General features: G+C 37.6%; 2 protein-coding genes across 18 annotated transcripts in view; one reads left to right on the top strand and one right to left on the bottom strand.

Annotated features, from left to right (window-relative positions):
- The window catches only part of ANK3 (ankyrin 3), a 516,597-nt gene that overhangs the window by 454,332 nt on the left and 34,852 nt on the right, over nucleotides 1-27,413 (top strand). For 11 of the 17 annotated variants that reach the window (XM_037804170.1, XM_037804174.1, XM_037804175.1 and 8 more), the window contains 8 exons: nucleotides 3,616-3,827; nucleotides 9,268-9,475; nucleotides 10,542-10,638; nucleotides 11,239-11,467; nucleotides 12,053-12,178; nucleotides 12,961-13,083; nucleotides 15,189-15,270; nucleotides 19,370-27,151. In XM_037804170.1, coding sequence (XP_037660098.1) covers nucleotides 3,616-3,827; nucleotides 9,268-9,475; nucleotides 10,542-10,638; nucleotides 11,239-11,467; nucleotides 12,053-12,178; nucleotides 12,961-13,083; nucleotides 15,189-15,270; nucleotides 19,370-27,151 — 8,859 coding nt within the window. Of the gene's footprint in view, nucleotides 1-3,615; nucleotides 3,828-9,267; nucleotides 9,476-10,541; nucleotides 10,639-11,238; nucleotides 11,468-12,052; nucleotides 12,179-12,960; nucleotides 13,084-15,188; nucleotides 15,271-19,363; nucleotides 27,152-27,413 lie in introns of all 17 variants that reach the window. The other 6 variants (XM_037804181.1, XM_037804182.1, XM_037804183.1 and 3 more) reach the window with 3 other exon arrangements.
- On the bottom strand, nucleotides 14,245-14,551 carry LOC119510093 (small nuclear ribonucleoprotein G-like). The gene is given in 2 exon segments (XM_037804184.1): nucleotides 14,245-14,527; nucleotides 14,530-14,551. Coding segments are annotated over 2 exon segments (225 nt in total). The 3' UTR covers nucleotides 14,245-14,324.

The raw sequence follows: 27,413 nt of genomic DNA, 5'->3' as shown, positions 1-27,413 counted from the left end.
TACATGCATTTTATTTTAAATAGATGATGCTAGATTACTTTCTCAAAGATCATCATTCACACCCCCACCTGCAGTGAATGAAGGTACTTGTTTTCCCATTTTTTTCCCTCAGGACAAGATGTTATTACTCTTTAGTTTTAGCTAATCTAAGAGGTAGATGTAGAGGGAGACTGTATCTTGTTTAAATTGACATTTCCATGCATATTAGTGAGTTTGAACATTTTAATATATTTATTAGCCATTTTCCCACACTTGTAAATTGCCTGTTTCTAACATTTGTCCTTTGTCAACTGGCTGGTTTGTCATCTTATCAACTTGTATGAATATGAATATGTTGAGCATATTCATCCTTTATTTGTCATGTGTGCTATTATCTTTCCTAGTCTATCTTTTGTCTTTCAAGTCTGCTATTTTTGTCATGAAAATATTTTCATTTTTATATAGTCAAAAATACCTTTTACATAAAGATAAATACATTGATCAATGGAATTGAATTGAGAGTTCAAAAATAAACCCCGACATCTATGGTCAGTTGATTTTGGACAAGGCTGCCAGAGCCATTCAACTGGGGTGGAAGAGTATCTGCAACACATGGTGCTGGGAGAACTGGGTAGCCATATGCAAAAGAGTGAAAGAGGACCCTATCTCACATCTTATATGAAAATTAATTCAAAATGGATCCAAGACCTAAATATAAGAGCTAGGACCATAAAACTCCTAAAGAAAATGTAGGGAAGCATCTTTAAGATCTGGTGATAGAAGGTGGTTTCTTAGACCTTACACCCAAAGCACAAGCAACAAAAGAAGTAGATAAATGGGACTTCCCCCAAATTGAATACTTTTGTGCTTCAGAGGATTTTGTCAAGAAAGTGAAAAAGCAGCCTATTCAATGGGAGGAAATATTTGGAAACCACATATCCAGTAAGGGTTTAATATCCAGCATGTATAAAGAAATCCTACAACTCAACAATAAAAAGACAACCCAGTTTAAAAATGGGCAAAAGACCTGAATAGACTCTTTCCCAAAGAGGAAATACAAATAGCTAAAAAGCACATGAAAAGATGTTCAACATCACTAGCTATTAGGGAAATACAAATCAAAACCACAATGGGGTACCATTTCACACTTACTAGGTGTGAAAACTACAGGTGTTGGAGAGGATGTGGAGAAATAGGAACATTTATTCACTGCTGGTGGGAATGTAGAATGGTGCAGCTGCTGTGGAAGACAGTTCAGCGGCTCCTTGGGAAGCTAAGTATAGAATTACTGTATAATCTGACAATCCTGCTACTAAGTATATGCTCAGGACATCTGAAAGAGCAGGAAAACGAACAGACATCTGCACAATGTTCATATCAGTATTATTCGCAATTGCCAAAAGACAGAAACAACCCAAGTGTCCAACAACTGATGAATGGATAAACATAATGTGGTATAACATACAATGGAATATTATTCAGCTATTAAGAAATGAAGTCCTCACACATGTGACAGCATGGATGAAACTTGAGGACACTATATTGAGTGAAATAAGCCAGACACAAAAGGACAAATATTGTATTGTCTCATTATTATGAACTAATTATAATAAGCAAACTCTTGGAGCATACATCTAGAGTATAGGTTATTAAGAGATAGAAAGAGGGAGAATGAGCTGATGCTTAATTTGTACAGGATTTTTAATAAGGTTGATTGTAAATGTTTTGAAATGGATGGAGGTGATTGTAGCACATTACTAAAAGGATAACTAAAAGCAGTGAATTATGGGTGAGATTATGGTTGAAAGGGGACGTTTAGGGTTGTGTATGTCACTAGAAGGAAAGATAGAGGATGACTGTTCTTACATGAACTAGAACAAACATACATCATTTATTACACGGTGTTAATAATAGGGTGGTATAAAGGGAAAAATAAAACTAATGCAAACTATGGACTATAGTTAACAGTAACGATTGTAATATTCTTGTGTCGGTTGTAACAAAGGTGTACTATATCAATGCTAAGTCTTAATAATAGGGGGCATAAGGACTATAGTGTTTTTTTTTGTTTTTTGAGCAATGAGAATGTTCTCAAATTGATTGTGGTGTGGAATGCACATCTCTGCGATTATACCGAGAGACTGTACACTTTGGATGGATTGTATGGTGTGTGAACAAAACTGCTGTAAAAAATGCCTTTTAAACGTCCCTGTTTCCAGTTTTGTCTAGGAAGGTCTCCCCTACTCTAGGCTAATCCTGAAATTTTTGGTGATATTTTTATTTTTTTAGAAAATAATTCAGCATTTTACCCAGCTGGAACTTTTCTATGATAGGATGAAGCAATTTAGCTTTTTCTTCCAAGTAAATTTTCAATTATACTAACACCATCGTTCAAATAAACTTTTCCCTACTGATTTGAAATTTAAATATATGAATCTAATTCATATATAAAACATATATAAAAGTAAATACATATGGGTTTCCATGTAGACTATATTTGTGTGTATTTATGTGCGTGGATGTGTTTGTGTGGGTATACATATATAAAGTTTCATCTATTTCTGGATTCTTTATTGTTATCTCCCTGACCCATTTGTCTATTCTTATATCAGTATCATACCGTTTTATTGTGGTACTAAGTTTTACTATCTTATAAGAAAAATTCTCCTTACAAACCTACTTTTTCAAAATATTCTTGGCTAGTCCCAAATGTTTATTATTCCAAATGATTTTAAAGTCATTTATTCCAATTAAACCTACAAGAATGTTGCATAAAAAAAATTTTTTTTTAAGAAAATGAATCCATCTGCACTGTGGGGGATGAGCTGGAGTAAGGGGAGGCGAATGGCAGGGAGATGGTAAGGAGGTGGTCTTTGTAATCTATGGCAAGCCAGGGCAGGGCCTGTCAAAGTGGTTGGCAGGGGCCCAAGCTGTTTCCAAAATACAATCAACTGGACTTTGACTATTAGATATAAAGTGTCAGTAGATGAAACGTATGAAAGCTGTTGGACTGGAGGAATGGGTATATTGTAAAGCCTTTACCCAAGTTAGAACTACAAGTGAGAAGTAGATTTAGAGGTAGACAGAGGGAAGGAAAATGTTCCTATTTGTAGATATATTGAGTTTAATGCATGAGGACCATCAGTGGGGAAACAAATTGGTGATCATGATACTAATCATTTGAGTAATTAAAAAACATTTGAAAGAGGTTTTCAAATTCAGTTCTGAAGTATTTCAGACATACTTAAATTATTATTCACTTTATTGTAAGGCCACTTCTTTCTCATTTCCACTTTTGGCAGTTTAAGGACAGATTATTATATTGTGCATAATCCACAGAATGAGGTTTTCCCTCCTGAAGAATGGAAATTTGTCTGTATGTAGTAAAATTCCAGTTGATAAAGATGTTTGTTCCTCCCTAGCAGAAATATTTTTCCACAAATATTATATATGAGAAACTTTGTAATATTTTTGCAAAGCTTGATATAATTTTAAGGTCACTGTAGTCTGTCTTTATATGAACACTGTATTTAGCTATTGCATGTAAATTGGCTAATAAATTACCTATAAATTTGTTTCAAAGTGTTTTGGAGATATGCTTATTCTCATGGCTTTTTCATTCATCTGTCTTTTCAGAACTTGATAGCCCAGACGAGTTAGGGAAAAAGCGTATCTGTAGGATTATCACTAAGGATTTCCCCCAGTATTTTGCGGTGGTTTCACGGATTAAGCAGGAAAGCAACCAGATTGGTCCTGAAGGTGGAATTCTGAGCAGCACCACAGTGCCCCTTGTCCAAGCATCTTTCCCAGAGGGTGCCTTAACCAAAAGAATTCGAGTGGGCCTCCAGGTAATGTTCACCATGAGTTTTTTCCTCACTAGGTGTATACAGCATGTTCTGCTCTGGAAACAGTGTTTATAACTCATCCTTAATGATTTTGCTAATTAATGCTTTAGTCAGTTTGGGGACTCATTAACCTATTTTAAATGAAAAGCATTAAGTGTAAAGTTATGACTTATTAAATAAGGTACATATTTAGGGTTTTTTTTATGTATAAAATTTCACTTCGTTTCTGATGAAAGATTTTTTTTTTTTTAACCATAGGTTATTGGTCTTGGTATGTGGAGCAACAAAAGCACCAAAGCACAAATATACCATTAAAGAAACAAACCATTTGGCTTGGCTTGTAATATGCCACACCATAAAAATCAGTAATAGTAAAACTTGCAGGCTTAGAGTTTGGGTTTGATTTAAATAAATCATAAATGCTAGTTTTTATCCAAACCAGCTGGGACTTGTTTGGGTTTGGAAAGCTGACTAGAAATCTTGGCAAGAATGGTTTTTCCTATATTTATTCATTTCACTTAGACCTTAACTGGTTCCTTTTTCTAGAATAAAGAAAATCTGAAAATAACTTAATTTGTGTTATTAATTAATATAATAAGTAGTGTAACTGAAAGTTCATGCTCTTTTTGTGAGACTGGCCTCTCAGGCCTGAGGGAGTTATTGGGTTCTTTTAGAGCCAATACTCTAAGGTTTAGAAGCTTTCAGAAAACAGCTGGAGCTAAAGAGACCATCATACACTTCAATTGAAGTTCTTTTCAATTGTCTCCCATATGGAATATTTTATCAAGTAACAAAGAAACCAAAAGGAAGAAGTTAGGTTTGGTAGAATAGAATTGAAATCCTTTTAAATTCTGAATGCCTCTTTGTTACTTAACTCTGAAAGCCTTGGTTTTTCATCAAGAAAGGATGTTGAATTTTGTCAAATGCCTTTTCTGCATCGATTGAGATGATCATGTGGTTCTTCTACTTTAATTTATTAATGTGGTGTATTACATTAATTGATTTTCTTGTGTTGAACCAGCCTTGCATACTTGGAATAAATCCCACCTGGTAGTGGTGTATAATTCTTTTAATGTGCTGCTGGATTTGATTTGCAAGTATTTTATTGAGGATTTTTGCATCTATATTCATTAAAGAGATTAGTCTATAATTTTCTTTTTTTATAGTATCTTAGTCTGATTTTGGTATTAGGGTGATGTTGGTTTCATACAATGAGTTAGGTAGCTTTCCCTCCTCTTCAATATTTTTTGAAGAGTTTGAGCAGGATTGATACTAATTCTTTCTTGAATGCTTGGTAGAATTCTCATGTGGTGCCATCTGGTCCTAGGCTTTTCTTTTTTGGGAGCTTTTCGATGACTGACTCAATCTCTTTACCTGTGATTGGTTTGTTGAGGTCATCTATTTCATCTCTGGTCAATGTTGGTTGGTTATGCTTTTCTAGGAAGTTGTCCATTTCGTCTAAGTTGTTTAATTTATTAGCATATAGTTGCTCGTAGTGTCTTCTCATTATCTCCTTTATTTCTGCAGGGTCAGTAGTTATGTCTCCTTTCACATTTCTGATTGTATTTATTTGCATCCTCTCTCTCTCTCTCTCTCTCTCTCTCTCTCTCTCTCTCTCTCTCTCTCTGTTAGCCTAGCTAGGGGTCTATCAATTTTATTGATTTTCTCAAAGAACCAACTTGTGGTTTCATTGATTCTCCCTATTATTTTCCTGTTCTCAATTTCATTTATTTCTGCTTGAATCTTTATTTCTTTCCTTCTGTTTGCTTTGGGATTGGTTTGCTGTTCTTTCTCTAGTTCCTCCAGGTGAACAGGTAGTTCCTCAATTTTTGTTCTCTCTTCTAATATAGGCATTTAGGGCAATAAATTCCCCTCTCAGCACCGCCTTTGCTGCATCCCATAAGTTTTGATATGTTTTCATTGTCATTTGCCTCGAGGTATTTACTAATTTCTCTTGTAATTTCTTCCTTTACCCACTGGTTTTCTAAGAGTGTATTGTTTAGCCTCCAAATATTTGTGAATTTTACGACCTTCTGCCTGTTATTTATTTCCAACTTCATTCCATTATGGTCCAAGAAGGTGTTTTGTATAATAATAGTATTATTAAATTTGTTGAGACTTGCTTTGTGACCCAACATGTCATCTATCCTAGAGAATGTTCCATGAGCACTTGAGAAAAAAGTGTATCCTGCTGTTGTGAGGTGTAGTGTTCTATAAATTTCTGTCAAGTCTAGTTCATTTATCATACAATTCAACTTCTCTGTTTCTTTATTGATTCTCTGTCTAAGTGTTCTATCCATTGATGAGAATAGTGTATTGAACTCTCCAACTATTATTTTAGAAGTATCTACTTCCCTTTCAGTGTTCTCAGTGTTTGCCTCATGAATTTTGGGGCACTCTGGCTTGGTGCATAAATATTTATGATTGTTGTGTTTTCTTGATGAATTTACCCTTTTATTAATACGTAGTGTCCTTCTTTGTCTCTTTTAATTGTTTTACTTTGGAAGTCTAATTTGTCTGATATTAATATAGCTACTCCTACTTTTTTTTTTTTTCTGGTTGTTTGCATGAAATAACTTTTTCCAACCTTTCACTTTCAGCCTAGTTTTGTCCTTGTGTCTAAAGTGAGTTTCTTGTAGACAGCATATAGATGGGTCCTGTTTTTTAATCCATTCTGCCAGTCTATGTCTTTTTATTGGGGGGTTTAATCCATTAACATTTAGTGTTATTACTGTAAGGGCAGTACTTTCTTCTACCATTTTGTCTTTTGGATTTAATGTCATATCTTATTTTTTCCCCTCTCTCCTTTTACCCTTCCTGATAATCTTCATTTCTACACTCTTCTCCAAACCTCTCTCTCCTGTCTTTTCGTATCAGCCTGTAGCACTCCCTTTAGTATTTCTTGTAGTGCTCGTCTCTTATTGATAAAACATTTTAATCTCTCCCTCAATTCTGAAGGACAGTTTTCCCGGATATAGAATTCTTGGTTGGCAGTTTTTCTCCTTTAGTATCTTAAATATATCATACCACTGTCTTCTCGCCTCCGTGGTTTCTGCAGAGAAATCTGTACGTAGTCTTATTGACCTTCCCTTGTATGTGATGGATTGCTTTTCTCTTGCTGCTTTCAGAATTCTCTCTTTGTCTTTGACTTTGGACAATCTGATCAGTAAGTGTCTTGGAGTAGGTCTATTGGGATCTGTTCTGTTTGGGGTACACAGTACTTCTTTAATCTGTAATTTTCTGTCTTTCATAAGAGTTGAGAAATTTTTTGTGAATATTTCTTCTATTATTCTTTCTGACCCTTTTCCCCTCTCTTCTTCTGGGATACCCATAACATGTATATTCATATGTTCATATTGTCTGTCACTCAGCTCCCTAAGACCCTGATCATATTTTTCCATTCTTTTCACCATCTGTTCTTTTGTGTGTATGAATTCAAATGTCTTGTCTTCCAGTTCACTGATCCTTTCTTCTGCCTGTTCAAATCTACTGTTGTGTCCCTCCATTGTGTTTTTCATCTCCTCCACTGTGCCCTTCATTCCCATAAGTTCTGCCATTTGTTTTTTCAAGTTTACAAATTTTTCTTTATGGTCATCCAGTGTCTTTCTTTATATCCTTCATCTCTTTTGCCATATCTTCCCTCAGCTCATTGAATTGATTTAGGAGATTTGTTTGAACATCTTTAATTAGTTCTTCCCTCAGTTCATTGAATGGATTTAGCATTAGTTGCCTCAACTCCTGTATCTCTGTTGAACTATTAGTTTGTTCCTTTGGCTGGTCCATATTTTCATGTTTCCTAGTATGGCTTGTTATCTTAAGTTATCTAGGCATCTGGTTTTCTTGATTAGTTTATTCTGGAGCTTGTCTTCACTCTTTTACCTAGGTTTTCTTGTTGTTCTCTAACCTTTGGTGTTCAGTTCAACTAATTCTAGACTGCTAACTTAGGTTCTATTTAGTCAATCAGAATCCTTCACTTCTTGCTTTTCTGTTTCTTGCCCTGCCTCTATGTAGCCTTTTTGTGAGAGGGTCTCCTCAGATATGGCTGACCCGTCAGGTTTTCCCAGTCTAGAGAGGCCCAGATCTCAGGAGGAGGATATGGAGTTTCCCTGAGAATGAGACCCTCCTGTGAGGCCTCCAGACCCGGTGCTTTTCCTATCCTGTCCAGCAGGTGGCACTTGCCAGCCCCCTAGCTCCCCCACCAGTGTAAGGAGGTGAGGTGCCTTTAGTTCTCCCAATGATTCTGATCCTGTTGGGGTCATGGCTGACTGAAGCTGGTTTCCGAATTCCAGCCCCTGGGGATTGAGTTCCCAGAAGGAGGGCTGCCGATTGAGCTGGACCTCCCTCCACTCTCCCAATCCTAGGAACTCCAGCTGTCTCCCAGGGGCACTGTTCCCTTCTCCCCTCTTCTCTTTGGGGCAATTCCAGCTTAATTCCTTGGTCAGCCTGACTTGCCAATTAAAGACTGGGGTGGAGACTTTCCTCAGAAGTGAAACTGAAATTCAAAGAAGTTCTGGGTATCTCCCCCCAAGACTAGCTTAGACCTTCAACTTGGGCTGTCTGATAGAAAATAGCTACATGTCTTACTTTTAAATAAAAAAAAAAAGGAACAAAGTTGTCCCTTTTTAAAAGCCTTTCCCCAGCCTGGAAGTTTTGTCAGTGTCAGAATATTTAAAGATGTGCTTTGGGCTATTATCTGGATAATTACTCTCCAACAGTTGTAATTCTGCCTTTGCCAGGGGGCTATTGAAGTGTAAAAAGATAAGGAGTCAAGAGAGTGAGAAAGGAGAAGGGACAAAATTTGGTGGTGGGGGGGTGGGACATCAAGCATTTTTGGAGCAAGGGAATGGTTGCCTGCTTTTAAGTGCCCTCTCCTTCCCAGAACCCATCCCTTCTCTAGCACTCCCAGCTCCAAAAGTTAATTTGTTTATTAGTTCTGCAGTTGAGGCTGGGTTGCAACCCTCTTCTTTCTCTCAGCAGATTGTTTTTTTTTCCTTTCAGGGAGCCAGCTGCAAAACAGTCCATGGGGTCTGGGTGGGGAGGGGCGCCAGACCCCTGGTTGGGGGGGGCTTCCAAATTTCGCAGCTTTTCCACACATTCCAAACTTCTGTAGGATGCATTACCAGTCACTGGAGACCCTGAAAACACTGTTTCATACAGTTCCTGGCTAATTACCTGAAAGCCTTGGTTTTTAAGTATGCCAATATCATTCCTGTTCTATTGGTGAGATACTCAGCTGACTAGATCCTACATGAACTTACTACAGTGTTCAGTTTTTTTTTTTAGTTTTCGTTTTTTTTTTTTTTTTAACCCCTTCCTAAAATGGCAAGAGGGGATAAATAAGAGATGTATTTTTAGTTGGCTGTTTGTTTTCCTTCTCATTTGTATTAAAACATCAGCTTTCTGATGAAAGAAAAGCTTTTATTGAAGTCCTTTCTGTTTCTAGGCCCAGCCTGTTCCAGATGAAATCGTGAAAAAGATCCTTGGAAATAAAGCAACATTTAGTCCAATTGTCACTGTGGAACCAAGAAGAAGGAAATTCCATAAACCAATCACAATGACCATTCCAGTGCCCCCACCCTCAGGGGAAGGTGTATCCAATGGGTACAAGGGGGACACCACACCCAATTTGCGCCTTCTCTGCAGCATTACAGGTTTGGTTTGGCTATACTTTTATTGATGCTAGCATTTGTAAGGATTCTCTGTAAGAAAGAATCTTTTGTAAGGGTAAAACCTTTGAAGCATCCTTGTCAACATTATAAAAGTGAAAAGAGAGAGTGAAAATTTTTACTTGTCCATCACCTCTTCTCTGTTACCCCTGGAATCATTTCTTTAAGGTGCTGATCTCGTGACTTTTAATATTTGGTGATATTATTTCCCCCCCCACATTCCCACTATTAAGTTTAGCAGCTAGTAATAGAGCCCTTTTAAAGTTCTATTGAGGCATTATTGTATCTACCGAGGAACTAGGTAATATCTCTGTGACCTAAACAGAGACAGTGAACCTAGAAATACCCTTTAGACTACCAGGAAACTGGATGGACTCCAGGGAAAATAGAAATTCCCACGGAGCACCTGTAGAAGCAAAGTGTTGAGTACATGATTAAAGCATTCTCATCCACTCTATTCACCAGGGTAATCCTATAGACTAAATATGCAGGCTTTAGGGAAACACATTTTGTGATAAGGACATGGAATCCAGAGTTCATCCACATTTGATTAATCTAATCTGATATCTAATTGAAAGTCCAAGATTATTTTTATTTTTTATTTTTTGGAAGGATCATATTAATGGCTGATTCCCCCTTTCACCATGAAAAATTCAGTGGTTCAGCCAATACAAAAATGAGCTGCTGCTTAACTTTCTTGATAGTCTTATCTTTAAAAAAAAAAAAAAAAAAATAGAAATTACATTGTCTCTCTGAAATGACAGTTCTTTGCACTTATAAATTGACTGCCCCAGGTATAAGCCATTCTTTCATAACCAAAAAACAGAAAAGTAATTTTTTAAATATCTAATAATATCTTTCAATGTGATCACAACAAGCCAAAGTATAAAAGGAGAGTAGAGAGGAAAACTACCTTCAGGACATGTCATGAAATCAAAAGCGTTACAGTTTTGCCAGTATCTGGCTGTACAGAAAGAAGGACAGGAAAATGATGAAACTTTTACAAGGAGCATCTCCTATCATCATATGAACCTATTTATTATTCTCTCAGGGGGCACCTCGCCTGCTCAGTGGGAAGACATCACAGGAACTACTCCTTTGACATTTATAAAGGATTGTGTCTCTTTTACAACCAATGTTTCAGCCAGGTATGGGAATAAAGACTTTCAGAAAATGTTAAGGAATTAGTTTTATTATTTTTTGGAAAGTGAAAATTATTGTGCTCAATATCAGTGTGATTTTTTTTTTATTATTTTGTTGGTGAAGTTGGGTTTGATTCAGAAATTTAAAACTTGCTAATATGAACCATTTTCTCCAGTTCTCACAGGAAGATACAACGTGCTAGCCTTGCTCCTTCCAGTGGGATAGGATTTTCCTTCTCTTCCATTTTTCCCTCAAAATTCTTGCTCCTTCCAATGGTAAAGCCATAGATTAAATTTTGGAGCAGGGAGTAGAAAGAAAGGATTATCATGGTTATGTGTAAGAAGGGGACAAGAAGTTTATTGGAAAGAAAAGAGAAGTAAAATTCTTAGCCTTTTCTTAGCAAAATACACAGGGTTTGTGTGTTTGAGAAATGAAGTAAATGTTTTTGCTCTGGTCTATGTGTTTAAATAAACAAGTTAATATTTTTGTTTTGTTTCCTTATAGTCATTAATTTTTAATTGTGTTTTTTTAAGATTTGGCTTTTAAATCACCTAATTTTCATATTTTGCTTTGTTTTTGTTTTGTTTCATTTTTGTTTTTCTCAGATTTTGGCTTGCAGACTGCCATCAAGTTTTAGAAACTGTTGGGTTAGCCACACAACTGTACAGAGAATTAATATGTGTTCCATATATGGCCAAGTTTGTTGTTTTTGCCAAAATGAATGATCCTGTGGAATCCTCCCTGCGATGTTTCTGCATGACAGATGACAAAGTGGACAAAACTTTAGAGCAGCAAGAAAATTTTGAGGAAGTTGCAAGAAGCAAAGATATTGAGGTACCTGGTACACAAAAACAAATTTATTTAATTACACTGCCTGGATAAGGGGTTTTATTTTGAAGCAATAATAACACTCATAAATATTAACTACAATATTGATTTTACTCAGTATAGATTCCTTCTCAAATTATTTTAAGTGTCTTCGGGGTTAGCTTAGTTGGCTAAAATGTAGTACTAATGAATCTAAAGTCATAGTCTCCTTTTTCCTGGGGCTATTTGAGTTATCTCATTTATATGGTTACTGTCTATATACGTGACTTTCCCTTTTCAAACCGACTCATCATGTAAATAGCTAAGAGTCAAAAAAATTCTTTCAAAATCTATTAGGCACTTCTCTCAAACATTTTTAAGGTTGCCAGAATAGAGAGAAATAACTAATTCCATTTTGTACATGTCTATGATACAGTTTCCAATCACAACTGCTGAACTGTGAGCCGATGAACTTAACTTTTTTGTGGTAAACAGAGCCATAGAAGTAATGTGACATAAAAACATGTCAGTCTTTTAATGTTGTGAATTCAGATTTCAAAAATTTTCCAACTGAAGTTAACATTAAGTTATGTATTTCTTTTACTTTAAAAGGTTCTGGAAGGAAAACCTATTTATGTTGATTGTTATGGAAATCTGGCCCCACTTACCAAAGGAGGACAGCAACTTGTTTTTAACTTTTATGCTTTCAAAGAAAATAGACTGCCATTTTCCATCAAGGTAAACCATCCTTAACAGAGACACTATGATTTAAAAAAAAAAAAAAAAAAAAAAAAACTTAAAGAATAAAAAGAAAGGGTTCTAATGATTTGTTTAGCTTGAATATTCCACCAAACCTGAACTCACAAGAACAATGCCAGGTTTTGTCCTAGTTCTGCCCAAGTATACTTTCAAGCCAGTAAAACTTAATAATAATTAGTTAAAACGTCTTTACCTATAAATAGCTTAATAATCATCTATATTTTAGCACGTTTTTGTAAGACCAAACAAGCTAGAATAAGATGCATCATATTTAGTAATAAAATAATGGATGGAAATCATTACTATTCAAGTTTTATCTCCATTTCTGATGGAGTCCAGGGAACATTCTGGAGAGAACTTCCTCCTCAAAGTAGGAGAAAGGACAAATGTTTTATTATTATTGTTATTGCCTTTAACATTATTATTTGCTGTTTGTTATTGTCACTAAAACTGCCTTTATACTAAGGCTTTAAGAAAAAAAATTATTAGGCAGGAAGAAAATGCATAAAACCAGACTATAGAATGGACTGTCAGGATGAGACAAGCAGACACAGCAGTCCGGTGTTTCGGCTAGGAATTAGGCACTCGAAATCTTGCCGAGTTTAAGTGCGACTGCCCTGGATGACATGTAATTGTTATTTTCCCTTTCCCTTTTCTGTATCTCAGAGGGCTTCATAAAATAAACATACTTAACTCTTATATAGAAAGGAACCTTCAGGAAAGTCTCTTTGTATAACTGTCAACTACCCAAATTCTTCCAGATTAGAGACAGTAGCCAAGAGCCCTGTGGTCGTCTGTCTTTTCTGAAAGAACCAAAGACAACAAAAGGACTGCCTCAAACAGCTGTTTGCAACTTAAATATTACTTTGCCAGCACATAAAAAGGTATCTTTTAATATTGGTCTATTTTCATTTTCTTCCCCTGGTCTTGAAGAAGTAGGCCCTTGGTATGCAATTAAGGAATGCTTTGTAACATGATTAAAGCTCTTGAAGTTTTATGAGTCTCTGTGTGTAGACTGACTAAGTCTTGTTACTGTGGTGTCAGATTTCTATGGTTTGTTCAATGGAGTCCTCTGTTACTGCTTTTGCTTCTGCTGGTAGGTAGTTCATAGACTTTATGCTTTCAAATAATGTCACACATTAATTTGCCATGGATGTACAGTTCTTGATATTTTTTGTTGCCTTCTTTTGATTTGCTTTGCTTTCTAAATCAGCTTGCGTTTTGTGCTCCCTACTCAGTCCTTTTCATATCCTGATATTCTTTTCCCTGCTGTCCATTATAATATTCCTTGTCTCTGCAATGCATCTTGGAACCAAAAGGAGACAGAGTCAGATCAAGATGATGAGGTAATATGAACACTTCTGCTTTTATTCTTTCAGAAGTAGAATAGAGATTGAATCTGTATAAAAGAAGTACAGAGGGCTGAAGTGTGGGAAATGTCTTCCTTATATTTTTGCAGATCTTAGCTTAAGTGAGGTAAAAGGGTATACATTTTTCTTAAAGAATGGCTCACTATTGGTCAACATGCACACAAGAATACTTCAGTACATTCAAAAAAGAACTAAAATTCTTAAATGTGATAGATTGGCATACATCAATATACATTTCTTTAAAAGTTTCCTGCACATACTTTTACCTAGTATCTGCCATGTTATAACTTTTCAATCAACAGATCATGGTTAATTAACATATGAAGTTTTATTGTACAAATAAACTATTTTATATGATATAAAATATGTACTCACTGGCCATCAATAGATATTTGATATTCTATTTAAAGAAACATATCTAGGCCATGTATTTTAAAGGTGTATTTCAATTAAGTTTTTTCCCCCCATGTTTCATATTTGATAAGATTCTTCCATTTTAATGCAGAAAAATCTTTGAAATCAGTCTCAACTTATAAGCATCAGGAAAAGTTTGTTAGAAACAATTAGAACAAAAGCTAATATTCTATTTTCATATTCAGAGCACGTGAGAAAGCATTTTGGGTGATTACAAAAGTTCAACAAAAATTTTAATATGAACAATGTACACAACCCAATTATTACATCACAGTAAAAACATACCTTTGGGGAAGGGACATGTAGAAGCAGTTGATTTCTCTGCTGAACACAAACATTATTTATACTCGTTCCAAGGCTTCTAACATGATACTATTTTCCCATATTACCACCATTCTAATGTTATTCTGTTGTCCACTAGCTGCCATCTCCACACAATCATTGATCACAAGATTCATAAAGGGATCAAATCCCTGCAAAATTCCTTGGACATGTCTGCCACCATTTAATTTTAAAGATAACTTCTAGTCCATAAATTTTTCTTCTCTGGCAGATGAGCTTTGCTCATGGTGTCTACTCAGTGGGCTCAGTGCTGCCTTGAATCAAAATTCGTGGCCTCCTTCTTTCAATTAGGTTTTGAATAAAATTTCCTTGTAAGTTAATCTCCTACTATTTCTCCAAGTTCTATGACAATTGACTTTTTTAAAAACCACACATCAAAAACAAATAGAATCAGCTGCCATAGAATTCAGTAACAATATTTCTAATAAAACGTTAACCTGCTTTGAATCTCTGCGTTTACACCTGACACATTTATACATACAGAAACTACAGCAGTAAGTTAAATAAACTTTCCATGTCTTTTTTCATTGAATGTACTCACATACAGTGAAGTGTACATTGTGATATATGTGCTTTCAATACAAATGGATTTGGGGAAATTTACTGCTCAGCATTAGCAGTCTCTGTAATGCTCGTCTTTTATTTGTAATTCCCTGTAGTCCACTGTGTTGGTGCTCTTATATTTGCTGAATGATGATTATTTGGTTGAGACATTGCAGTGGGGTTGTAAAACCCTGGTAAGAAATTAATTTTCAAAAGGAAAATGCATAAGAAGAAAAATAAGGATGCCATCCTACAAAATGTTTCGATACTATGAAAATGTCACAGGAACTTGAAAACAGTCTTTTTTTTTTCTGTTTCAGACTGAGAAAACAGATAGACGACAGAGCTTTGCATCTTTAGCTTTACGTAAGCGCTACAGCTACTTGACTGAGCCTGGAATGAGTGAGTTTTCTAACATATTTACTAATCTATGTGGACTTTTATAAGAAGAGGCATTTTTTCTATACACATTGAATTTGGGGGTCATTTGGAAACCATCAGCAAAAGAAAAACTGCCTGCAGGAAAACCTTATCATGAAATCTAAGTAATGTATTTTATATAGTTGAAGATATGAAGTGCAAGCACCCCAGCTCATAGCTTCAAAACATTGTTTTTTTAAAAAGTCAATAACTGTTTTTTAATTAGCAACATCTATTACTTGTCTTTTAAAAAAACTTAATTTCACTTTGGTTGTTAACAGTGCTAGGAAATAAACAGCAGTATTGCTCTAAATTTATGCTCAAAAGTGAAAATATTTGCCCCTGTATATTTGAGATGGTAGAAAAGATGATAGAGTTACTTTGTCATCTCATTTTTAAAATACCATTAGGTCATTACATTCTAGTCTAATTCTTTTTCTTCTCACTTTGCAAAAATTATATTTTCTTCCCTTCATGAGGTAGCACTTTAAATGTTTATTGATTTCCTACCCCGCTGCTTCTTTCTCCTTTATTAAAATAACAGTTCTAAATAAGACTGGTCTTCCCTGAACTGGCTAAGCCCTTTTTCCTCTCAGCAATTGTTCTGGTTCGTTGTTAACTGACTTGCAGGTATCAAGGTATACATTCATTCATGTGTTCATTCGTCCTCTCTGTGTGCTTTCTCTCCTCCCACTCCCCCCTCATCCATATAATCACCACCTCTGGTGGTCATTATACAGCCCTCAAGACAACCCCCTCCACCTATAGAAACTAAAAGTACTGAGAGCAGCACTGTGTATGTTTGATGTAGGGTAGAGGGATATCACTTTAACCACCAAAGCTTCATTTAGAAGAATTTATACAAAAAAAAAATTTTTTAAGTAAATCATTCCTAACTGTTTTCCACTGACTCACAGTTACTTGAGTTCAGGAAAGACTGGAAATTTATCAGCGCAAGTCATAGATTTGGTTTTTCCCAACCTGAATTCATGTTTCTGTGGGTCAACATAGTATATACAATGTGCAGCAGGAAACTCCTCCAATACTGAGCTCATATAGTCTTAGCATAATCTTCTGGAGTCTACCTCCTTAACTACTAGGGAAGCTTTTATATTCAGATACCAAATGGGGAATGCAAGAGAAATGAAACCCTATCACACTTAGGAACATTTCTCCAGACCTCAGTTTTCTCCTCTACAAGAAATATCAAAATCCTTCCAAAAACATAAGGGCTGACTAAAAGCAACTTCTATTATACCACAAAGCAGAAGAGGTATGTTGTGTGTTCATAACTAGATGGTTTTTATTCAACTGAATCTACTGGGTAGAAAAATTTTATTTGGAATATTATTTTGCTGCATAGCTAAGGCCCTTACTAGGTAGTCGGTTGGTACCCCTCAGGCAACATCCTTAAGCTTTGAGTAGCTCGATGGACCTTGAGGTTAGAAGCACCACTGGTCCCTAAACTGTTATTTTGTTTGGGGCATAACTGAATTGTAAGATCAAGTGTGTACTAAATCAGTTGTTAATTTCCCACTTAAAAATGCATTGCTATTTTTTGGTAAACTCTAAGGTAAATGCAGCTTGTCTTGCTTGATTTTTGATAGAAAGAAGAGGGTACTTTGTTTTATGAAAGGGAGCATAAGGGTATATATGAACCGAGGAATGGAGAGAAGTAAGAAAGGATTCAAGAAAACTAAGGAAAAGTCATGGCCCCTGCGTTGGTATTAGAACTCCAACTGAATGCCACCTCTCTACCCTGTCTCCCATCCCTTATACCACCCTCTCACACACACACAAAAAAAAAAAGATTCTGGTGAAATTTATTGCCTGAGAACCAGAAATTCCCTTTGCTACAAGAGTATCACAAAATATATGTTATTTAAAGCATAAAATATACAACTCACCAGTAAGTTGGCTACTTGTTACAGAGCAAAATATAAAACCAGGGATGTGGTTCAGAAGACTTCTGTGTCTGATGGAGCCAGCCTTCAGTGATAAAAGAGAGATGCTTTGTTGGTTTCTGGTAGCTCCTAAAATAAATTGCCTTGAGACATGGGATTATTGAGCCCAAATCATCAAATTGAAGGTATCCCCAAACCTTCCATTTGCAGTGTGTCGTTTCCAAAAGAGTTAAGCAATACACTATTGAGAATTTTGTTAGGAGGGGTAATGGATGGGTTTTTCCTTAGTTCTTCAACTTTTCTTTAGAATAATATATAGGCCTAGAAAAGAATATGTTCTGAATGTTTGAATTTAAATGTACACTAGGAATGAAAATCTTCACCCTTGTGGGAGTAGCTGCTAAACCAAGGACTGAATTGTAGCAATGGCACGGGCACAGCATGAAGAGGAGCAAAAAAGATGAAGCAGATTCTCATTTCCTCTTCGCATTTCACTATTTTCTGAGCCAGTGCTTTCTGGGAGTGAAACTGTAATCAACTCTGACGTAGAACACTAGCCCTTGGCAGGCATACAAAATCACTGTGACCAGCTTGGTTTGTCTGCTAGAGTTATAGAAGTAGAGAGCTCTAAGTGTGTGTTTGTTCTTCCCCAGTGAGTGTGCTTACCTCATTTGTGTGTTTCTTGCCCCACTGCCAGAAAAATGGTTATTACATCCATCTTTCCTAGTGGTAGATCTACTTGATGGTTGCTCCATATGTGGAGGTATTATCCATGAATCTCATGAATATTATGATATCTTTGCAACTGATAAATACATACACACACACACACACACACACACACACATATGGTTACATGTATATACGCACATACCATATCCCACTGTAGGTGGTTAATTATGGGATATTAAAAAATATGATTATGTTTTTTTACATTTTCCCCATGATACCTTTTGAGCATTAAAAAATCTAAGATGAACCATGTGCTTATTATATCCATAATGAAGACAGCTACAGACATGGGTGTATTTAATTGCAGATATATTTTTAAAGTGCAGTATTAAATATTTTCCTAAAATATCAAAAGGTACTAAGGACTTCATATCTCATGGAAAAAGTGTACTCTTCTTTCTAAATGCTCTTGTGAAAGTATTTTTAAAGTTTATTATATTGTGCATAATATGGCATACAAATCGTATTACTTCATTGGCTTGTTTGCCATGATATACTGCGCATGATAAAATGTTTTCAGTTGCTTTGCTTGCTTATGGTAACCATGAACCATATTTTCTGTTTTTTTTTCTCCTTTGTGTGTGTGTGTGTGTGTGTGTGAACACATGCATTTTTAAATCATTTCATATTACATTTTCTTTTTCTTCCACCAAAAGGAATATACTGCATGGAAAAAATAAATGCAAACATTCCTTTTCATTGTTTTTTTCTTTTAAAATTCTGACAGAAAATTTCTTGCTCTTATTGGCTTTTTATCAGTGCGAAGCATAACTGAATTGTGCATGGAAGATACAGATTTAAAATCCAGTGGCTTCACAGTTTGCACATCAGTTGCCTGTCACTTAAAAGTTATTTTTGACTCTGCATGAAATAGGCTTGAGTGGTTTTTTAGAAGTTTTAGATATTTAAACTATAGCAACACACATTGATATGGTTCTAAGTAGGTGCAATCTGTATCACTGAAAGGTTCAAGAGGAAGGAACTTTAGAAACTATGGTTGCACAAAACAAATATGTACCTATACAGGCAAAACAGAATGGCTACTGATAATTCAAAACCAGCACATAAGAAAGTCAATAGGAAATAAGAGAACAGTTTTCCAGTGTGGTTATTTTTCTCATCATTAATTCTTTCCTCACATTTACTCTTTTCCATTGTTGGCCTATTTGGTTGCGACATGCTTTTTCTGTCTTTCATTTCACATTGCTCTGTTTTTTATTTATGTTATTTTTTTTTCCACTTTGAATTAGTTATATCTGTAGCTTTTTTTACCTCATTTTCTTAATTGTTCCTTTTGCCTCTCCTATTCTAAATCATGCAAACAATTGTACTTGCTTTTGTAATATTTCAAAGTTTACTGACCAATTTTTTTCTCTGGTCTCTCTGTTTCTCAACCATTTTTGTTGATTTTTGTGTTTGATTTCATTTTAAAATTTAAGAAACAGTTGAACGGAGTGCAGGAGCAACAAGATCCCTCCCTACCACTTGTTCATACAAGCCATTGTTTTCTACAAGACCATACCAGTCCTGGACAACAGCTCCGATTACAGTGCCTGGGCCAGCCAAGTCAGGCTTCACTTCCTTATCAAGTTCTTCCTCAAATACGCCATCAGCTTCTCCATTAAAATCAATATGGTCTGTTTCGACTCCTTCTCCAATCAAATCCACGTTAGGCGCGTCAACAACATCTTCAGTTAAATCCATTAGTGACGTGGCATCTCCAATTAGATCCTTTCGGACGATTTCTTCACCAATAAAAACAGTGGTGTCACAATCTCCATACAATATCCAAGTTTCCTCTGGTACCCTGGTTAGAACGCCCGCAGTCACGGAGGCTATGCCTTTAAAAGGGCTGGCATCCAATTCTACGTTTTCCTCTCGAACCTCTCCAGTGACTACAGCAGGGTCTCTTTTGGAGAGGTCATCAATTACTATGACACCCCCTGCCTCCCCCAAATCAAACATTAATATGTATTCCTCAAGTCTACCTTTTAAGTCAATTATTACATCAGCAGCACCGCTAATATCATCACCTTTAAAGTCAGTGGTGTCTCCAGCTATATCTGCAGTTGATGCCATTTCAACAGCTAAAGTTACGATGGCATCTTCTTTGCCATCACCTGTGAAACAGATGCCTGGACATGCAGAGGTAGCATTAGTCAACGGTTCTATTTCCCCTCTGAAATATCCATCATCTTCAACTTTAATCAATGGATGCAAAGCCACTGCCACATTACAGGACAAAATTGCTACAGCTACAAGCTCTGTGGTTAATGCTGCCACTGAAACAGTTGAGAAAGTGTTTTCTACCACAACAGCAATGCCATTTTCCCCACTCAGGTCATATGTTTCTTCAGCACCATCAGCTTTTCATTCTCTAAGAACTCCTTCCACAAGTGCACTCTATACATCCCTTGGGTCAATATCTGCAACTACCTCATCTGTAACTTCATCAATAATAACAGTGCCAGTATACTCCGTAGTCAATGTTTTGCCAGAACCAGCATTAAAGAAACTTCCAGAGTCTAATTCACTTACAAAATCAGCAGCAGCCTTGTTGTCACCCATTAAAACACTGACTACGGAGACACGCCCTCAGCCCTATTTCACTCGAACTACATCTCCAGTTAAGTCATCTCTGTTCCTTGCACCCTCTGCCCTTAAGTTGTCTGCACCATCTTCTTTATCTTCCAGTCAGGAGATATTAAAAGACGTGGCTGAAATGAAGGAGGACCTAATACGGATGACTGCAATACTCCAGACAGATGTGCCTGAGGAGAAGCCATTCCAACCTGAACTCCCAAAAGAAGGGAGAATTGATGATGAAGAGCCTTTCAAAATTGTTGAGAAAGTAAAGGAAGACTTAGTAAAAGTTAGTGAAATCCTTAAAAAGGATGTGTGTGCAGACAATAAAGGATCACCCAAACCACCAAAGAGTGAAAAAGGACACTCTCCTGAAGACGACTGGGTAGAATTTACTTCAGAAGAAATAAACGAAGCAAGACAACAAACTGCTGGGAGCCATTCTCCATCTCTGCCAGAGAGGGTGCAAGTGAAAGCAAAAGCCACCTCTGAAAAGGATTATAACTTGACGAAAGTTATTGATTACCTAACAAATGATATTGGGAGTAGTTCATTGACAAACTTAAAGTACAAGTTTGAGGACGCAAAGAAGGACGGTGAAGAGAGACAGAAAAGAATTTTAAAACCAGCAATTGCTTTGCAGGAACACAAACTCAAAATGCCTCCAGCCTCCATGAGGCCTTCCACCTCTGAGAAAGAATTATGTAAAATGGCTGATTCCTTTTTTGGAACAGATACTATTTTAGAGTCTCCAGATGACTTTTCTCAACACGATCAAGATAAAAGTCCCCTGTCAGACAGTGGATTTGAAACAAGAAGTGAGAAAACACCTTCGGCCCCACAAAGTGCTGAAAGCACTGGTCCTAAGCCACTTTTTCATGAAGTTCCCATCCCTCCTGTCATTACAGAAACAAGAACTGAAGTGGTTCATGTCATCAGGAGCTATGAGCCCTCAGCTGGAGATGTTTCCCAGTCCCAACCAGAGGAGCCTGTGTCACCTAAATCTTCACCTACTTTTATGGAATTGGAGCCAAAGCCTACCACTTCTAGTATTAAAGAAAAAGTTAAAGCATTTCAAATGAAAGCCAATAGTGAAGATGATGATCACAATCGGGTTTTAAGCAAAGGCATGCGTGTAAAAGAAGAGACTCATATAACCACAACCACCAGAATGGTTTATCATTCTCCACCAGGCAGTGAAGGTGCCTCTGAGAGAATTGAAGAAACCATGTCAGTCCATGACATCATGAAGGCCTTTCAGTCCGGGCGGGACCCTTCCAAAGAACTGGCAGGTCTGTTTGAACATAAGTCTGCCGTGTCTCCAGATGTTCACAAGTCTGCTGCTGAAACCTCAGCCCAGCATGCAGAGAAGGACAACCAAATGAAACCCAAACTGGAGCGTATAATAGAAGTCCACATTGAAAAAGGTAACCAAGCTGAGCCCACTGAAGTCATTATTAGAGAAACCAAAAAGCATCCAGAAAAGGAAATGTATGTATATCAGAAAGACTTATCCCGGGGAGATATTAACCTAAAAGATTTTCTACCAGAAAAACATGATGCTTTTCCTTGTTCAGAGGAACAGGGTCAGCAAGAAGAAGAAGAGCTTACTGCTGAAGAGTCATTGCCTTCCTATCTGGAGTCCTCCAGAGTAAACACTCCTGTGTCCCAAGAAGAAGATAGTCGCCCTAGTTCTGCTCAACTCATATCTGATGACTCTTATAAAACACTGAAGCTTTTGAGTCAACACTCAATAGAATACCATGACGATGAGTTGTCAGAACTAAGAGGGGAGTCTTACAGGTTTGCTGAGAAAATGCTTCTGTCAGAAAAGCTAGATGTGTCTCATTCTGATACTGAGGAATCGGTTACAGACCATGCAGGACCCCCTAGCTCAGAGTTACAGGGGTCTGATAAGCGGCCCAGAGAAAACATAGCCACTGCCCCCCAAAAAGAAATTGTCTCCAAAATCTATAAAGATATGTCTGAAAATGGTGTAGGTAAAGTGTCTAAAGATGAGCATTTTGATAAAGTGACAGCATTGCATTATTCTGGCGATGTTAGTAGTCCAAAACATGCCATGTGGATGCGCTTTACTGAGGACAGATTAGACAGAAGTAGAGAGAAGTTGCTATATGAAGACAGGGTGGACAGGACTGTGAAGGAGGCTGAAGAAAAACTGACTGAAGTGTCACAGTTTTTTCGTGACAAAACTGAAAAGCTAAATGATGAACTGCAGTCCCCAGAGAAAAAGTCACGTCCTAGAAATGGCAAAGAATACTCTTCTCAAAGCTCTACCAGTAGCAGCCCTGAGAAAGTACTGCTAACAGAGCTGTTGTCATCCAGTGATGAGTGGATTAAGGCAAGGCAGCATGGCCGTGATGGACAAGGCTTCTCCCAAGCTGATGAGAAGAAAGCCTCTGGTCTGCCCAGCAGCCCAGAGAAGAGGGATCTTTCCCAACAGACGGAGGAAAGCAAGTCCACAGTTGAAGCCAAAGGAAGTGTTTCACAGAGCACAGCACCAGAAGGGTTCCAGTCTGGGTTTCAGCTCAAACAATCTAAACTTAGTTCCATTAGATTAAAATTTGAACAAGGCATACATGGAAAAAGTAAGGACATATCTCAAGAAGATAAAAAGCCAGATGGCCAATCCAGAATCCCAGTTAAAAAAATTCAGGAGAGCAAGCTGCCTGTCTACCAAGTTTTTGCTAGAGAAAAACAGCAGAAGGCCATAGACCTCTCAGATGAAAGTGTGCCTGATCGAAAAGATTTTATGGTATTGAAAGCCAAAGATGAGCACGCCCAGAGCCTTGAAATTGTTGTAAATGATTCTGGCTCTGATGATGTGAAAAAAGAGAGAACTGAAATGTCAAGTAAAGCAATGCCTGACTGTTTTTCTGAACAACAGGCTAAAGACTTGGCATGTCATGTAACCTCAGATTTAGCAACTAAGGAACCATGGGACAAAAAGGTCTTTAGAACATGGGAAAGTTCTGGAGCTACTAACAATAAGTCACAGAAAGAAAAACTGTTGCATGTACTTGTTCATGATGTAACAGAGAATCACACTGGTCACCCCGAGAATAAAAGTGTTGATGAAAAGAATGAATTTATGTCTGTGACTGAGAGAGAACACAAATTGTTAACAAATGGTTCTCTCTCAGAAATTAAGGAAATGACTGTAAAATCTCCCTCCAAAAGAGTCTTATACAGGGAATATGTTGTTAAAGAAGGGGAACGTCCAGTAGGATCTCTTGATCAACTCTCCAGGAGAAGTGAGAGCTCAGCAGTGTCTCACATTCCAGTAAGAGTTCCTGATGAAAGGAGAATGCTGTCTTCTAATATTCCTGATGGTTTTTGTGAGCAGTCGTCATTTTCAAAACATGAACTATCACAAAAATTACCCCAGTCATGTATGACTAAAGAGACCATTGAGACACAGCACTTTAATTCTGTAGACGATGAAAAAGTTACATATTCAGAAATCAGCAAAGTTTCCAAACATCAGAGTTATGTAGGCTTATGTCCGCCTCTCGACGAAACTGAAATCTCTCCCACCAAATCTCCTGATTCTTTAGATATTAGTCCAGGAAAGGAATCTCCTTCTAGTGATGTATTCGACCACAGTCCCATTGATGGATTGGAAAAAGTTGCACCATTAGCTCAGATAGAGGGAGGGAAAGAAATAAAAACATTACCCGTTTATGTTAGTTTTGTTCAAGTGGGGAAGCAATATGAAAAGGAGATACAACAAGGAAGTGTAAAAAAAATCATAAGTCAGGAATGTAAGACAGTACAAGAGACCAGGGGGACCTTTTATACAACTAGACAGCAAAAGCAACCTCCTTCTCCCCAAGGTAGCCCAGAAGATGATACTCTAGAGCAAGTATCCTTTTTAGACAGCTCTGGGAAAAGCCCTTTAACCCCAGAAACTCCCAGTTCAGAAGAAGTAAGTTATGAATTTACATCCAAGACACCAGATTCGCTCATGGCTTATATCCCAGGCAAGCCCAGCCCAATTCCTGAAGTTTCTGAGGAATCGGAGGAGGAAGAACAGGCCAAGTCAACCTCCTTAAAGCAGACAACAGTGGAGGAAACAACAGTTGAGCATGAAATGCCTACTGATGTGAGCAGAGACTCTAACCAAAGACCTAAAAGTAACAGAGTTGCCTATATTGAATTTCCCCCTCCTCCACCCCTGGATGCAGACCACGTCGAGTCAGATGAGAAACATCATTATCTCCCTGAAAAGGAGGTCGCCATGATTGAAGTCAGTTTGCAAGATGAGAATGACAAGTACCAGCTGGCAGAACCAGTCATCAGAGTACAGCCACCCTCACCCATTCCTCCAGGGGCAGACATAAGCGATTCAAGTGATGATGAATCTATTTATCAACCAGTCCCAGTGAAAAAATATACCTTCAAATTAAAGGAGGTAGATGATGAACAAAAAGAAGTGACCGAATCCAAAACTTCAGCTGAAAAAGCTGCCAACCAGAAAGAACTGGAAACTAATGGATCTGGAAAAGATAATGAATTTGCCTTTGGCCTCGATTCACCTCAGAATGAAACTACCCAGAATGGGAACAATGACCAGTCCATCACAGAGTGTTCCATTGCTACCACAGCAGAGTTTTCTCATGATACAGATGCCACTGAGATCGACTCTCTGGATGGCTATGACCTGCAAGATGAAGATGATGGTTTGACAGAAAGTGATTCTAAACTCCCAAGTCAAACCATGGAAATTAAGAAAGATGTCTGGAACACAGAGGGCATTCTGAAGCCAGTTGATCGGTCTTTTAGCCAAAGTAAACTTGAAGTTATTGAGGAGGAGGGAAGGGTGGGACAAGATGAAGATAAACCACCTTCTAAAAGTTCTTCATTTGAAAAGATTCCTGATAAGACTGATCAGAAGTCGGGGGCCCAGTTTTTCACACTAGAAGGCAGACATCCTGACAGATCAGTGTTTCCTGATACTTATTTCAGTTACAAAGTAGATGAAGAATTTGCCACTCCTTTTAAAACAGTTGCAACCAAAGGTCTAGATTTTGACCCTTGGTCTAATAACCGAGGGGATGATGAAGTTTTTGACAGTAAATCACGGGAAGATGAAACTAAGCCATTTGGTCTGGCAGTGGAAGACCGTTCTCCAGCAACAACCCCTGATACAACACCAGCCAGAACACCAACTGACGAAAGTACCCCAACTAGTGAGCCTAACCCCTTCCCATTTCATGAAGGAAAAATGTTTGAGATGACTCGCAGTGGTGCAATTGACATGAGCAAGAGGGATTTTGTTGAAGAGAGGCTCCAATTTTTCCAGATTGGTGAGCATACTTCTGAAGGGAAGTCAGGGGACCAGGGGGAAGGGGATAAAAGTATGGTCACTGCCACACCACAGCCACACTCAGGGGACACCACTGTAGAAACCAATCTAGAGAGAATTGTAGAGGCACCTACAGTCGAACCTAACCCCAGCATCCTGACCAGCGGAGAGTATCAGGAAGGCACATCCAATAGTGGCTCCCTGGAGAAATCAGCAGCAGCCACTAACACCTCTAAAGTTGACCCCAAGTTGCGCACGCCTATAAAAATGGGAATTTCTGCATCTACCATGACCATGAAGAAAGAAGGCCCTGGAGAAGTAACAGATAAGACAGAAGCTGTGATGACCAGTTGTCAGGGATTAGAGAATGAAACTATAATGCTTTCAAATACAGCCAATAGCCAGATGGGCATTAGGCCCCAAGAAAAACATGATTTTCAAAAAGATAACTTTAATAACAACAACAATTTGGATTCTTCCACTACACAGACAGATAACATTACAAGTAATGTAGCTCTGACAGAACATTCTGCACCCAGTTGTTCCACAGAGAAAGCTAATCCAGTAAAAAGCTCATCAGGAAAAAAGACAGGGGTACTGCATGGACACTGTATAAGAGATAAGCAGAGAGTTCTGGGAGAGCAGCAAAAGACAAAAGAATCGTTAGAGATTAGGCGAAAATCCAAACTTCCTGTAAAGGCCACTTTACCAAAAGATATCGTCCCACCAAATCATATGCCAAACATTAAAACGAGTAAAATGAAGCAGGTTAGTCAATCTCAGAAAACCAAAACCCTTACTTCTCCATGTGTTGATGTAAAGTCCAGAATTCCAGTAAAAAAAACACACAGGGATAACACAGCTTCAGTTAGAAAAGTATGTGCCACACTAAAGCAAGGGCAGTCAGAGAAAGGCAAGGTCAAACAGCTTCCATCCAAGTTGCCAGTAAAGGTAAGACCCACCTATGTCACCACCACCACCAGTACCACCACCACCACCACCACCACCACTACAGTTAAAGTTAGGAAAAGTCAGCTTAAAGAAGTGTGTAAACATTCCATTGAATATTTTAAGGGTATTAGTGGTGAGACCTTAAAGCTTGTGGACCGCCTCTCTGAAGAAGAAAGAAAGATGCAGTCCGAGTTGTCCGATGAGGAAGACAGTACCTCAAGAAACACGTCGTTGTCCGAGACTTCCCGGGGTGGCCAGCCTTCAGTTACAACGAAGTCTGCTAGAGATAAGAAAACAGAGGCAGCACCTTTAAAATCAAAGAGTGAAAAGGCCGGCAGTGAGAAAAGGAGCAGTAGAAGGACTGGTGAGAATGAAGGCAGTCAGGTTTCTTGAGCGCTCTTTGCTCACATCCTGGAGAACAAGCCTAGTTTGTAAACACTTTCTAAATCATAGACCCTAGTGCATGAACTGTTGTGATTGCCTGTGGAGTGACTTAATCGTAGTTTCTCATTCTTTCATTGTCATCTGTACGTGCTGTCTTATATATTCTTCTTTCTTCCTTTAGTCAAACTACACTGTAGACAGCTAGGAAAGCATGCTGAAGATATTGGTGTCATTCAAGATGA

Source organism: Choloepus didactylus, chromosome 15 (assembly GCF_015220235.1).
Source record: "Choloepus didactylus isolate mChoDid1 chromosome 15, mChoDid1.pri, whole genome shotgun sequence".
In the NCBI taxonomy this organism is placed as follows: Eukaryota; Metazoa; Chordata; class Mammalia; order Pilosa; family Megalonychidae; genus Choloepus; species Choloepus didactylus.
This window is presented reverse-complemented; position numbering and strand designations above follow the sequence as displayed.